Source organism: Neofelis nebulosa, chromosome 4 (genome assembly GCF_028018385.1).
Source record: "Neofelis nebulosa isolate mNeoNeb1 chromosome 4, mNeoNeb1.pri, whole genome shotgun sequence".
Classification (NCBI taxonomy): Eukaryota; Metazoa; Chordata; class Mammalia; order Carnivora; family Felidae; genus Neofelis; species Neofelis nebulosa.
In genome coordinates this window covers 137,977,079-137,991,256 of record NC_080785.1, presented here as the reverse complement: position 1 = coordinate 137,991,256, position 14,178 = coordinate 137,977,079, and the positions used below count along the sequence as shown (strand labels likewise).

Sequence of the window (14,178 nt, the reverse complement as noted above, 5' to 3'; positions counted from 1 at the left end):
TGACTTGAGCCGAAGTCGGACGCTCGACCGACTGAGCCACCCAGGTGCCCCTGTTATGTGTTTTTTTTTAACCATAATTACAAACTTTTAAAAAATGGGCAAAGGACGTGAATAGACATTTCTCCAAAGAAGATACACAAATGTCCAAAAAGCACATGAAAAGACTCTCAATATCATTTGTTATTAGGGAAATGCCAAATCAAAATTACAACGAGATGCTACTTTACTCCCACCAAGAGCCATGATGTAAAAGGGGGAATATAATAAGCATAATGAAAAAGGGATGGAGTAGAGAAAATGGAACCTTTGTGTATTATTGGTAGGAATGTAATATGGTACGGGTTTTGTGCAAAACTGGCAGTTAAAGAGAGCAAAACAGGCTTCCCATACGATCCAGCAATACCACTCCTGGGATACACCCGAAAGAACCGAAATCAGGCACTAAAACAAATACTCGTACGTGAATATTCATCTCAGCACTATTCATAGTAGCCAAAAGGTACAAACAACCCAAATGTCCAGCTTGGTATGAATGGATACACAAATACGGTACATCTGCATAATGGAAAATTAAGGAGCCACAGAAAGGAAAGACGCACAGAAACGTGGCTTGGTGCGCTGATGGTTTGGTGTAGACATGGATAAAAAAGACGCCCATCAGTTGTAAAAGATGTTATACGCAAATCTTCTCCGTGACTCTGAGCTGGGTTCTCTTTCTCCCTCTCTCTTTCTCTCGTTCCCTAAGAGCTACGCAGATGTTGACAAAAAAGGAGGCTGGATTTAGGAGTGTAAGAGACTCTCCTTGTTAGTGTAATCAGATATGATCAGCCATTCTGACTAGTGATGCTGTACCACAGGAGGGTTCAGAAGAACATCAGGTTCATAAAAATTGTAAGGGGGTAGTAATAAAGCTGCTCTCATTTATTGCATGCATCTTGGAAATGAAGACATAAATGAGAAGACTGGTTGTGGCTGGGCAGGGGGGCGGGGAGGGAGAGTTATTCTTCAGGAGATTGCATAAGTGACAGCAGACAGCTGTTTCGCTTCTCTCGGGAACTTGGAGTGCTACTTAAATAGTACCCAGAATGCTTTTGCTTCTATATTGGGAAGGACTTCATTTCAAGAGCAGTGGCTTCTCAGATGTGAGCCCAAGGGAGACTTCCAGTCTCTCCTTTAAGAATAGCTCAGGTTCAGACTGTGGAACTGACACACTAGGGGATGGGAAAGATTCTTTCACAGCGAGATGATTCTGCAACTTTTGATCACGCTCTTTCTGTATGAAGTGTCTGACTGGTTTATGAGAGGTGAGCTTTGGAACCGTGACATGGGAGCCAAAACATCCCTTCCAAATCCCGGTCCAGAACCCCCTGCCAAAGGCACTGGACCCCATTCCGTAGCAACCCACAGTCGCATGCCAGACGGTAACATCAGGGGGCACCTGGGTGGCTCAGTCACCCAGCTCTTGGTTTCGGCTCAGGTCATGACCTCACAGTTCATGGGTTCCAGCCCCGCATCGGGCTCCGTGCCAACAGCACGGAGCCTGCTTGAGATTCTCTCTTTCCCTCTCTCTCTCTCTCTCTCTCTGCCCCTACGCTGTCGACACGTGCTCTCTCTCTCTCAAAAGTAAATAAATAAACATTAAAAAAAAAAAAAGATTAACATCAGCCAGACAGGAGATCTGGTGGGAATCTGTGCACGAAGACTTGCACGCGTATCTACAGAGGGAATAACCAGCTCCAGCAGGGAAAGCAGCAACCCCCAGACCTGGGGCAGAATGGCTGCAGTGCGTCTTGTGCTCGATCTGGCGCCATGGAGGTCCAGTGCAAGTCACGAGACACAGCGGTTAAATCCCCACCACCGGAATGCCCCTCTGCAAGCCCTCTCCAGATAAGAAGGAAAGAATGTAGTTAAGAACTTTTATCGTTCAAAATACCTGTCCCCAGGGACCCGCCTGCCAGGACGCACATTCTGGCTGCTGACAAGTCAGTATGGAGGCTGGCTTGGTCTCAGGGTCACAGCTTCTATCGTTTAATCGATCTTCCCCAAACTGACACCAGACCTGGCGGTGCTTATGTCCTTTTCCGCAGGTGACCAGGCACTGTAATAAAAAGCACAGACAATCGGGGGTGTTTCTGAACAATGTGTTGTGGTTCCCAGGGATTATTCACGGGTAATCAGGAGGAACAGATGCGCCCTCTCCCACAGCAATTTGTAAATACGGCACGGCTCATTTTTCTCTCGTTCATGCGTTCATTCATTCACTCCTTCTGTATTGATAAAGGCTCTGGACGGTGTCAAGCACAGAATGAACTCGGCACAGCACTACGCCATGAGATACAGAACTTCCCCGACTTGCGATGGGCTTACATCCAGGTAAACCCATCGTAAGTTGAAAATATCCTAAGTTGAAAATGCACTTAATACACCCAACCTACGGAACATCATAGCGTAGCCCAGCCTGCCTTAAACGTACTCAGAACACTCACATGAGCCTATGGTTCCGCAAAATCGTCTAACACAAAGCCTCTTTTATAATAATGTGTTGGCTATCTCATGTAATTTGCTGAATGCTGTCCTGAAAGTGAAAAATAAAGCTGTTGTGTGGGGACAGAATGGTTGTGGATATATCCATTGTTGACCCTCATATGGTTTTGATTGCACGGCTGCCCAGTTTCACCAGAGAGTATGAACCACAGACAGCCAGCCCGGGGAGAGATCCACATTCAAAATTCAAAGAACAATTTTGACAAAATATGTATTGCTTTCACACCATTGTAAAGTTAAAAAAAAAAAATTGCGAAGTTGAACCATCGGAAGTCGGGGACCATCTGTACTGAAAAACAACATTCATGGTTTCCTAGCACAGGAGTTAGGTATGGGGCTCAGCCTGGGTTTTAACTCCAACACAAACAGCTATAGGTACCAATGCAAGTGATTGGTCTGTACCTCAGTTTTCTCATTTGCACAGTGGGGATAACAGTAGTATCCAATGCAAAGAATTGTGAAAACTAACCGAAAAAATCCATATAAAGTGCTTACCATATGTTCATTTAATAAATGTTAAATATCATCCTTATCATTATCCATGCTCATTGTAGAACATTTGAAAAATACAGAAAAACAGAAGAGAGAAAACTATAATGATTAAAAAAAAAAATCTCCCTACCCAGGGATAATCATTATTAACATTTTGCTGTTTTCTTCCCAGGTTTTTAAGCTAAGGAATGTTGCATCATACTGAATATATAGTTAGCATCCCCCACCTCCATTTTACCAAGTATTCTTGCAAAGGTTGGTTACTCGATTTGAAGTGGTCCTTTAGCTATCATTAGCTATCTAAGTAAAACTTTAACCCACTACCTTCTTTCATCTTTTTAAAACCAAACACTGGAGTTTAAGCTAAGGCAGCTTGTTAACAGAACAAAAACAGTGGGTTTGTTGTTAACTTGTGCAGGAATCAGACACTGTTAATCATATGCGTTCACTCTCAGCCATTTCAGGGGCATCTATAATATCCTTTTAAGATTTGTATTTTATTTGCTGTTGAAAGGAAACAGTTAATACTGTGCTTACATGGTTGAGATAAGGAAATGGGCACAGAAGTTGTTCAGGGAAACCTCTTTCCCCACATTCCTGATTTGGCCCCCAAGTAAGGGAACTTCTGCTCTCCCTTCCCCTTGCTCCCATAAAGGAAGACGGAGGCAGTCACCTGCTTGGTGAGACCCTCACTGGTCTGGGTTAATAGTGAGTGTTAATACCCCACCATAAAAGCAAGAAAAAGGCTCTTCCTTCTTTCTCTTGCTGTCCTGGGGCCACCTGTGCTAAGCAATGAGGCTTTGCCTTTTGCTTCATCAGGTAAGGGATGAGACAGGCAAAAGTCTGGAACCCTCAACTAGTCCTTTCTTTTCTAAGTTTTCCACTAGCAACTGGATGGGTGAGTCCAATAGGTTACTTACTGGGGTCGGATGATCTTATTTCACAGACGAGAACGTAGAAAACCTCTTTTGTTTCTTTTTCTTTTTAACTTCAGTTCTAAGCCAGCACAGATTTCGGATTAACAAAGCCCTTGTTTTCTTTTACAATGATTTAGCAGGGGCTCAAAGAGGAGGAAAGGTAAGACGCAGGAACTTCAAAATCACCAACAGAAGCTATCACAGTGGGTGATCCGGCCAAACCCACCACACCTCTGAGGTCACCAGTGGACCAGTCACATCCTGTATGGCAGCCATGGGGCAGATGGGGAACCACAGTTGCTTCCTCCGGGGTAGGGGGCAGAAAGGTGCAGCAGGTTTAGGTTGCACTGAGCCGCAGAGACTCAAAGTACCACAGATGACCCGAGGAAATAAGAGTCCTCTTATCTTACCTCTGACCAGTCTGCTGACTTCCACTGTGGACAAGAGAACTCATTGCATCTCTGAATGGTGACTTTCTCTTGATGTGCACATTTGCGATCGTCCAGTACATCATTGCGGGTGTTGACGCAAATCGCCCTTCTTCTCTGGCTGCCACCGTCACAGCTTTTGGAGCACTGAAAGGAAAATTAATGAAATAAAACCACTGCTAAGTTTCCTACCCAGCGTGGTCAAGATCCTGGCTCTATCGTGTGTCTCCTCTGGCCCTTAAGAAACACCCACCCACCCAACCCGATTCTAGTGGTGATTTGGAGAGCATCTGTTCATGTTATCAATTTATTTACCAATTTCATAGTGAAGTCAGTATTAGTAAACGGACACGGGGAAAGAAATTTGGAAACGGTTTGCGGGGTATGGAAAAGGGGATTGGATGAGTTGTTCCACTGCCCCCGGTTTTCCACATGCCATGGTCAATGTCATATCATCAAACATTACAAATTGATCATGGTACTCTTTTCTGCAGAATGAGGTCAGGCATTATAAATCAATGTATATAGAAAGTCTAAATGGGGGGTTCTCAATGCAGCCCTCACTAATCCATTAGTTGATCAGCCATCATTAACTACTCAGAGTTAGCATCCAAGAAAACGCTCATCGAGTGAGAACCGACTTACTTCAGTCCAGGCAGAATAGCGCCAGCCACCCGTGTTACATTCTCCTGAGCACTTTTCCCGGTTGCTTGGTTTGGGGTGACTGTTGCAAAAACTGTCGTCAACCTTCTCGGTCTTCCCATCTAGCCTGCTATATTTGGCACAGTAGATGTCTAGTGTGCGGTAACCCAAGCCACACTGGGCGCTACATTCACTCCTGCTGGCAATGTGCCACCTATGCATAAATAATGGGGAGAAACCAACATTTCTGTTAAATATGTATGTCCCATTTATAGTCAGCCGGTGGAAAAATTGAGTTCTTTTTTCTTCCTTAACTCAAATGCCGCGAAACCCAAAGCCACAGTCAGCTACTGAAATCCAATTTTAAACCAACATATCCATGTATTTTTCATGGCTGCCAATGTACATGGAAGTCAGAGTGGAAGTCAGAGGTGCCATCTTTGTGAAGATTCTCCCTTCAGTCAATCTGAAGTTCAAGCAACCAAAAAGAGGAAAACATTGGAATTCAGCAGAGCAAAAAAAAGCAATTTTGTATTTATTTATTTATTTATTTTTAATTTTTTTTTTCAACGTTTTTTATTTATTTTTGGAACAGAGAGAGACAGAGCATGAACGGGGGAGGGGCAGAGAGAGAGGGAGACACAGAGTCGGAAACAGGCGCCAGGCTCCGAGCCGTCAGCCCAGAGCCTGACGCGGGGCTCGAACTCACGGACCGCGAGATCGTGACCTGGCTGAAGTCGGACGCTTAACCGACTGCGCCACCCAGGCGCCCCAGCAATTTTGTATTTAAAAGGCTCATGCAACTCAGCATTTCATTTCTCAAGAAGGCTGCTTCTAATAGATCACCACTGTTGGAAACTCTCCCGAGAAAGCCTCCTTCACAGGGGCCAGGCTGAAAAGTGTTTAGTGAATATCCTGTGACTTACTAAAGGCACGGATAGTTGGAGGGTAACTGTGAATTTCAAGTGTGCTGAACTCTGTATACGTTACTGTGAATAAAGACTAAGCTCCTTTTAGACATGGACCATAGTCTACACAGTTTAATTATACAATTTTTTTTAAAAGACTTACTTTTTTAGAGCAGCTTTAAGGTCCATGGCAAAACAGAGAGGGAGGTACAGAGGTTTCCCATAGGCACCAGCCCCCACACATGCATACCCTCCCCAGTATCAACATTCTACCCACAGAGGGTGCGTGTGTTATAATCGATTACACTGACATATCAGAACCACCCCAAATCCATAGCTTACACGAGTGCTTACTCTTGGTGTTATATGTTCCATAGGTTTAGACAAATGTAAAATCACATGTATCCATCACTATCATATCATAGAATATTTTCACAAAAAACCTAAAAATTCTGTTCTTCATCTATTCATCCCTCCTGGCCCCATGATGATATACTTTTAAATTTAGAATTGAATCGATAAATCTTTATCATCTTTGTATCCCTAATACCTCTAATGAGCCTTTCTTGGGACGCAAGATGTACTCTGTGTGTGCTGAGGAATTGAGTTATTCTTAAATGCCCCCAAAACACAGTCAGTGCGTAAATTAAAAAAAAAAAAAAATCCTAAACTGAATAGAAGAGCATGAATAAATAAGCTTAAAAGGTAGGTTGTTGGTTCAATTTAGTAATCAAAAAAGGATAATTTCTTTACATTCTTCATTTGAATTAACTCTTGTTAATTGTCTCCTCAGAAATTGGGTGGTTTGCCAAATACAGGGAGTCTGAAGAATTCTTCCATCCACACCTGTCCAGGGGCAAGGCTGGAAAACAATGAGTACTGGCTACATGCTTATCTTGGATTTCTCACAAATGCTTAAAAGTAGGTCAGAGTTGACCAACTTTTACGTTTGGCATATAAAGTGGGCTACTGAGATTTTCCGTTAGAGTGACACAGTATTTTGGGATTTTGTTCTCACCGGAACATGTTAAATGAGGGATTGTAAAACAAAGCTTTATCTCATCCTGTCAAAGTTTAATCTGGGCAAACTCTCACTTCCCTGAGGAAGTAAGGCAAAAATGTGGTCCAATTCAACAGAGGCATCTGGAACTTTCATCTGCTCTTTGATTCTTGGCTACCTTCTCTCTGCCTTCATCACCATTTTCTCGTAGAAAGCTTATCCCGGGTAAGGGAGGTAGGAGTCCTGCCCCTACCCCCCAGCCCCCCACAAAAAACAATACACCAGTAGGTCAAGTGTAGTAAGTCTCACTGATATTCACACAATCCCTGGAATTTGAACAGAGAAGCTGGAAGAGACTGCGGAAATGTTACAGCATGGCCTTAGGAAAGTTCTTTTCAAAATGCGGTCATCCGCTTCATATTCTCTCCCTGGAAGGTGCTCTCAGCTTGAGTGTTTTGAATTCATTTGGTTCATTTCATGTGACAAATCATTTTATGGCTATATTTCAGAGAGGCAAAGTGTTTATTATAAGTGGAAACAAAACAATGTATATGCCTCTGTGGGTGTGCCGGCGGCTGTGAAGTACATAAAACTAGGAATAAATTTGGGAACTACTGATTTAAGCAGGTTTCTGTATTTCAGGGCTTTCTCAGGGCCTTCCAAGTGTTAAATGACATGATGCATTTCCACACGGGAGGAGACAGTTGGTAAGGCTCCTCACGCATACTGGTTCTCCACAAATCATCTCGTGGAACTCGTGTTCCACAAACACGCTTTGGGAAAAACTATTTAGAGTTTGATCCATCAGTAACAGTCCTCTCTCCAGTCTTTCAGTGTTTTCCACAGACATTCAGCAATAATTAGTATGAACCACAATGAAATAACAGGTTCACAGAGAGAAGAAAGACAGAACACCTTTTCTGGGGCTTGGTATATATTTTTGTACATTTTTCAGCGAACAACTCTATTTTTCCGACAGTCTGTAAAATTCAGTAAGGAATGAGTCTGAGTGCTGACAAGGAAGCACGATCTATTTAATTTCAGATGCGAGAATGCACCTGTATAGTTGCAAGAGTAGGCAGGACTGCAGTTCCTTCACTTTCTTTTTTTGATCAGCCAGAGGTCCTATTATCACCCAAGCCTGTTCCCAGAGCTGCTATCCCTCCTCCTCTACTTCTGTAGAATTCAGTACTTTTTTTTTTTTTTAAAGTATTAAAACAAGGTGGCTTAGTCCAAATGGGGAATTAACAATGGCACCTTTGACACACCTACTTTATGAAATGAAGAGACTTTAAGCTCTGGTTTGACCTGGGTATTATGAAGTTATACCTGAGTGTGAACGTGAGCTCCAACACCCAGGTGTTTCCAACACCCAGACAGGTGACTCAACCTCACCAAGCTTCAGTGTCTTCATCTGCAAGATGGGGGGAAATTGGGTCCAATTTATCGAAACGATAAATAAGCTACAACACGAATAGCATTTAATACACAAGCCAGGCCTTCAAGAAGAGTAGCTGTTATCATTATTACTACCACCCTTGGTATTTTATTCTGCAGCCAAGTTCTAAGTATCACGTAGCTCCGCAGAAGCCAATAACACAAAGTTTGAGGAGAAACCCAGTTGAGATCTTTGGTATCATTCTACATAAAAGTCTCATGGACTTGAGGCTACCTGTAATTGCATTCACTTTGTAAAATTTGCTTTAATTTTTGTTTTACATCTGAAAGCTTCCAATGCAGGAGAAACTCTGGAGAATAGTGATTCGCTAGCAACACCACAAACTAAATCGTGGCTTGCTTTTAAATCTATTTGAAGTTAAGAATATTCATTTCTGGAAGTAATTGCTCAAACATCTCCACCCTCGCGTTGGTCCTTAGGTAGGCTTTCAGCAGGGTTCTTAAAGAATTGTTTATTTACTTACGGTCACATTCTAGGACTTGAAATGCTTTGTACAAACTTGCCTTCCTTGCCACAGAAGAGCGTGCTTACAGCGCTGTGGGCAGGAGTCCCACAGCATGGGCTGTCATCATCTGAGACTCTACCAGTCCCAGTGTGATTCTGCTCGTGGAGAAGTGACAGCAAGTGCCTTACTTATCCAAGTCAGGGGACAGGGATGAGGCACAGAAGTCCTGGGAGCCGTTTCTATGCGCAAAGGTAGAAAAGCTTCACAGAACGGGATCAATGAGTAACCCTTATCATTGTGACTGAATTAAAATGGCTTTCTCCTAGGGTTTAAGAGTATAGAATCCAGGTTGTGAAAGACCACGTTTGACTCCTGCCACTTCACTAATAGTTGTATGACCTCAGGCACTTTGTTTAACTTCTCTCAGCCCGTTTCCTTATTTGTAAAGTGGAGGCTAACTGTAATACTTAGGTCATTATGTTGTGTGGGGGAATTAATAAAATATTAATTGCATAGGACATATATTAATGTCGGCCCTATATTAATTTAATAGGATAGTAATAGAGCCTTAATTATTTTAATAGGATATGATTATATGTAGCACATAAGAATATTAATTATATTCTATTAATAGGAAAATATATCTTAGTAAATGGTTGACGATTATGTTCAGAGTAGTTACCACCCCAAATAATATTAATATCAATTGCTATTAATAATTATTAGTATTAATTAACCAATAATCAACACTAATATTCTTAATTATATTAATTATTAATACTAATAATGTTAATATTATTAATTAATAGTAATTAGTAATAGCAATTGATATTAATATTATTTGGGGTGGTAACTACTCTGAACATAATAATCATCAACCATTTACTAAGAACTATTTTAACAGTTATATATTTTCCTGTTAGAATCTAATTAATATTCTTATATGCTACATATAATATTATGCTACATAGAATATTCTTATATGCTACATATAATACTATTAATTAATATTAATTAATTATTAATTATAGAACATCATTATTTTCAGTGATAATTTGATATAGGACTAATCTGAAAATGTCACCTTTCTCAATTTATTGAAGCTGTACCTCAGGGAATCTACTTACTAATTCATAGTTTTTTCCCTAAACTTTGGTGATTCAGTTCAGCAAATAGCTAACTAATTATTTTTCTGAAAAGACCTTAACTCTAATTCAACTAAATCAACTCAACTGGCTGAAGCAATGGGTTTATAAGTACATTACCTATAACAAGAATTAATACCGCAGAGTGCCAATGTCTGCCTTTTAATGTCTTGGGTGTTCTCTTTCTATAATGGCTTGTCAATGCTTTGCAACAAGCTCACTGAACAAGCAGGTAACTGTTGCTGGGTAGACATAAGTATAGCGGGGGTAGAGAGAGTCTGGGTTTTGAAGTCAAAGCCACCAGGTCAGGCCTGGCAAAGATGTTGCACTCACGCCGTGGCACCCCCACCTACTCTCGTGACAGACATTACTAATTGATCACAGCACTCCTCTTTTCTCTCAGAGCGTCAAGAGGGCCTTATAATCTTCATTCCAGCACTAGAGGCTGCCAATATCATTTGACCAGATTTGGCACCATGGCAAAGAAGCTGCAAAATGCTTAAGTATTCACTTTGCCACTTCCAAACGGTAAGAACCTAACAATTTCCCACGCCACTCCACACTGATAATTTCTGTTCTGTAAAAGGAGAATTAAAGCATCAACTTCTGTTACCTGCATTTAACTGACATGCAGATTACACAACACAATACCCAGGCTATTTTAATATTTCAAACTGACATAGTCAACCTAGCGGGTCAATGAGAAAGCTTTAGAATTCTGTACCCATTCACTATTTCTTGCCTCAGGTTTCCTATTTTCTTAAATACAATACAGAGTATTTGCAATATCTAGATATCTTCTAGCTATAGTTCCTTCTAGTTGCTTCCATGACTTTCTTATGCAACTTTCATATGCATACGATTTTTTCTACTGGGTGATACACACTCTGGATGCATAGAGAACATCATACGGGTGCTCTGAGAAATGACATTTCCCCCTTTTCTGTTGACGTTCATACCAAACTTTTACGTAAGATGTGATTCGATCATAACAATACCTACGCACTGAGTTGTGAAAGTCAAATGAGAACTTCTTTTGGAAAGTGCCATACTCTATTAGCTATTTTTAATTCTTAGGAGAAGAACAGGAAATCCGCAGGCATATGTCTTGGATAATTGGTTTCAGAGGGATGGAAAATTGGCTGAAGCTTATTTCACAGAAACACAAGGAAGGGAAGAGGAACTAAACACCACCGTCTCTTCCTTCCGTTCCTTCCCCTACAAGACCCTCACTGCTCATAGTAAAGACCATAAGCAAACACCAGCCTCACCTCAGGTCACAGTCTGTGCCGCAAGGTTCAGTAATGGGTCCTGGCTGGGGCAGCCGGTCACATCTTTGATCAGAAACCGTAAGCTGATCAGATTCCCGGGTGCAAACGGGTTTGCGCTTCCGCTCCCCTAGGCAAGGAAGAAAACAATCAGAGAAAAGCACCCATTCTATAAACTAGTTAGCCCAGGGACTGACAAACATTTTCTGTACTGGGTTAATTAGTTAATATTTTTGGTTTTGTGGGCCTTATGACCTCTGTGACAACCACTCCACTCTGCCATTATAGGACAAAAGCAACCATTCATAAACAATATGTACACATAGGTGTGGCTGCATTCTAATAAAACTTTATTTATAAAAGCAGGTAGCAGGCTGGATTTGGCCCACTGGCTGTAATCTGCTAACCCTCATTTAGGCAAAAGGAAACAAGATAAATGACACGTAATATGACTACTAACTCCATGTCTCTGGAAAATCAAAGTGGCAGAACTGACTTTCTTGGCTTCACAATGTATATGAATCGCTTAAAAAGAGGAAAGCCAACAAATCTCGAATCGCTTAAAAAGAGGAAAGCCAACAAATCCCGAAACCCTTAAAAAGCTCAACTTGCCAGCTAAAAATAACCAGAAAGATGCAGGGAAAGGAGATTTGAGAATGCGTGCAGATAGAAAGTTTTATAGATCACATGTGTTTGGCTGCCTCCAAAAAAACAAACAATAAATAAAAAGAAACAAAAAACAGCTCAAATCCCCAAAACACAACCGAAAAGTAGATACCTTGGCAGGGTTTGCTGCAGGCTTGCCAGGGCCCGTGACTGTTCCAGTAAAACTGCTGGGGTTTGTCTTCAATTGGAATATTGAATGAATAGCGCACATCAGGGTTGTATAACTTTCCCACCGACAACACCTGGGACAAGTGGACAAAATGGAGACGATGTTTGCAGGTCTGGTGATTCCAAGTGGAAGGAAAGGGTGGTGGGCTCGTGGCCAAGTTTTTACCTGAAGCAAAAGTTCTTGTTCGATGCGGTCTGTGGAGTTAATTCTTTCCACGACATTGTCGGACCCGCTGTACTCTATCACAGCGTTCCCAATGCGGATTTCCCTTTTAGACATTGTGACCACGAAGTCTCCATTTAGTAAGAATTCACCTTTACTGCTTGATAAAGCTGTAGATGAGAGACGAGAATTCACTGATTTTCTGCCAATGACTCACTGTCTGAATTATGAAATAACACTCTGATAGGCAGAGAGTCAGAGTGCAAAGAATATAAACTTTTCGGCCAGACAGGATGAACTCAAAACTTAGTTTTGCCATTTGCCAGCTCCGTGGCCTTGGGAACTCACTTTCCCTCTCTCAGTATCCACTTCCTTATCTCTAAAATGGAGATTAAAACACCTGACCCTGTAATTATATTACTGAAATATAATATATGGGTCTTAATTAGCATGGCATTTGATATACAAGCCCTACATTATAGGATTACTGGTGGAAGCAAAAGTCTCATGATTTGAAAATATGTACTAATGAACTGAACATTACAAAATCGATTCCCATGCAAATATCCCTATTTTCTGTTAGGATTAGTTGAGTCTGATTAGTTGAATCTCTGTTAGTCTTCTTTCACAGATATTGAAATCTGAAAATTCACAGCCAACATGATGCTTAAATGTCACTTTTTTTACTGAGGTCTAGTAGAGTAGCCAGCCTCCAATATGGCCCCAATGATCCCTGCCTCCTGATATTCACACCCTGTGTCGTCCTCTCCCACATGGAATAACACTGACTGTGTAATCACTGCGATTATGAGGAAATGACAGATTGTGACTTCCAAGGCCAGGTCTTAGGCATTGGGGAACTCTTCCTTGATTCTCTGGCTTTGGAGAAGCCAGCTGAACCTCCATGTTGTGAGAATATCCAAGCAGCCCCACTGAGAGAGTTCCTGTAAAGAACTAGAGCCTCTTCAGTCAAAAAGAGTGAAATCTTGTCATTTGCAACAACGTGGATGGAACTGGAGGGTAATATGCTAAGTGAAACTAGTCACTCAGAGAAAGACAAATATCACATGACTTCACTCATATGAGGACTTTAAGAGACAAAACAGATGAACATAAGGGAAGGGAAACAAAAATAATATAAAAACAGGGAGGGGAACAAAACAGAAGAGACTCATAAATATGGAGAACAAACAGAGGGTTAAGGGGAGGGGTTGTGGGAAGAGGGATGGGCTAAGTGGGTAAGGGGCACTAAGGAATCTACTCCTGAACTCATTGTTGCACTATATGCTAACTAATTTGGATGTAAATTAAAAAAAAGAAAATTCAGGGGGCGCCTGGGTGGCGCAGTCGGTTAAGCGTCCGACTTCAGCCAGGTCACGATCTCGCGGTCCGTGAGTTCGAGCCCCGCGTCAGGCTCTGGGCTGACGGCTCAGAGCCTGGAGCCTGTTTCCGATTCTGTGTCTCCCTCTCTCTCTGCCCCTCCCCCGTTCATGCTCTGTCTCTCTCTGTCCCAAAAATAAATAAAAAACGTTGAAAAAAAATTTAAAAAAAAAAAAAAAAAAAAAGAAAATTTAAAAAAAAGAAAAAAAACAAACAAACTAGAGCCTTCTATCAGCAGCATCTGAATGAGGCATTTTGGAATGGAGCCATCAGCCCCAGTCAAGCTTTTGGATGTGATCACAGCCCTAAATGAAGTCTTAACTGCCACCTCATGAGAGACCAAACCAGAAACACCCAGCTCTGCTGCTTTCAATTTCCTGACACACAGACATTGGCATATAGTAGACAGTTGCTTTCTAAGCCACAAAGTCTTGAGATAATTTGTTACGCAATAAAAGATAAGTAATATACCTTTCTGGATCATTCTTTTTAAAACTGCAACCCCCTCCCACTACCACACAGATTCCATACTTCCCATACCTTTCCCCTGCCC

At 41.7% G+C, this 14,178-nt stretch overlaps 1 protein-coding gene across 3 annotated transcripts in view; it reads right to left on the bottom strand.

Annotated features, from left to right (window-relative positions):
* ADAMTS9 (ADAM metallopeptidase with thrombospondin type 1 motif 9) overlaps nt 1-14,178 on the bottom strand; it is a 163,410-nt gene that overhangs the window by 86,733 nt on the left and 62,499 nt on the right. For all 3 annotated transcript variants that reach the window (XM_058726271.1, XM_058726273.1, XM_058726272.1), the window contains 6 exons: nt 12,249-12,415; nt 12,027-12,156; nt 11,252-11,378; nt 5,027-5,237; nt 4,364-4,528; nt 1,934-2,098 (listed from right to left, as the gene is read on the bottom strand). In XM_058726271.1, the coding sequence (XP_058582254.1) occupies nt 1,934-2,098; nt 4,364-4,528; nt 5,027-5,237; nt 11,252-11,378; nt 12,027-12,156; nt 12,249-12,415 (965 nt within the window). The remainder of the gene's footprint in view (nt 1-1,933; nt 2,099-4,363; nt 4,529-5,026; nt 5,238-11,251; nt 11,379-12,026; nt 12,157-12,248; nt 12,416-14,178) is intronic.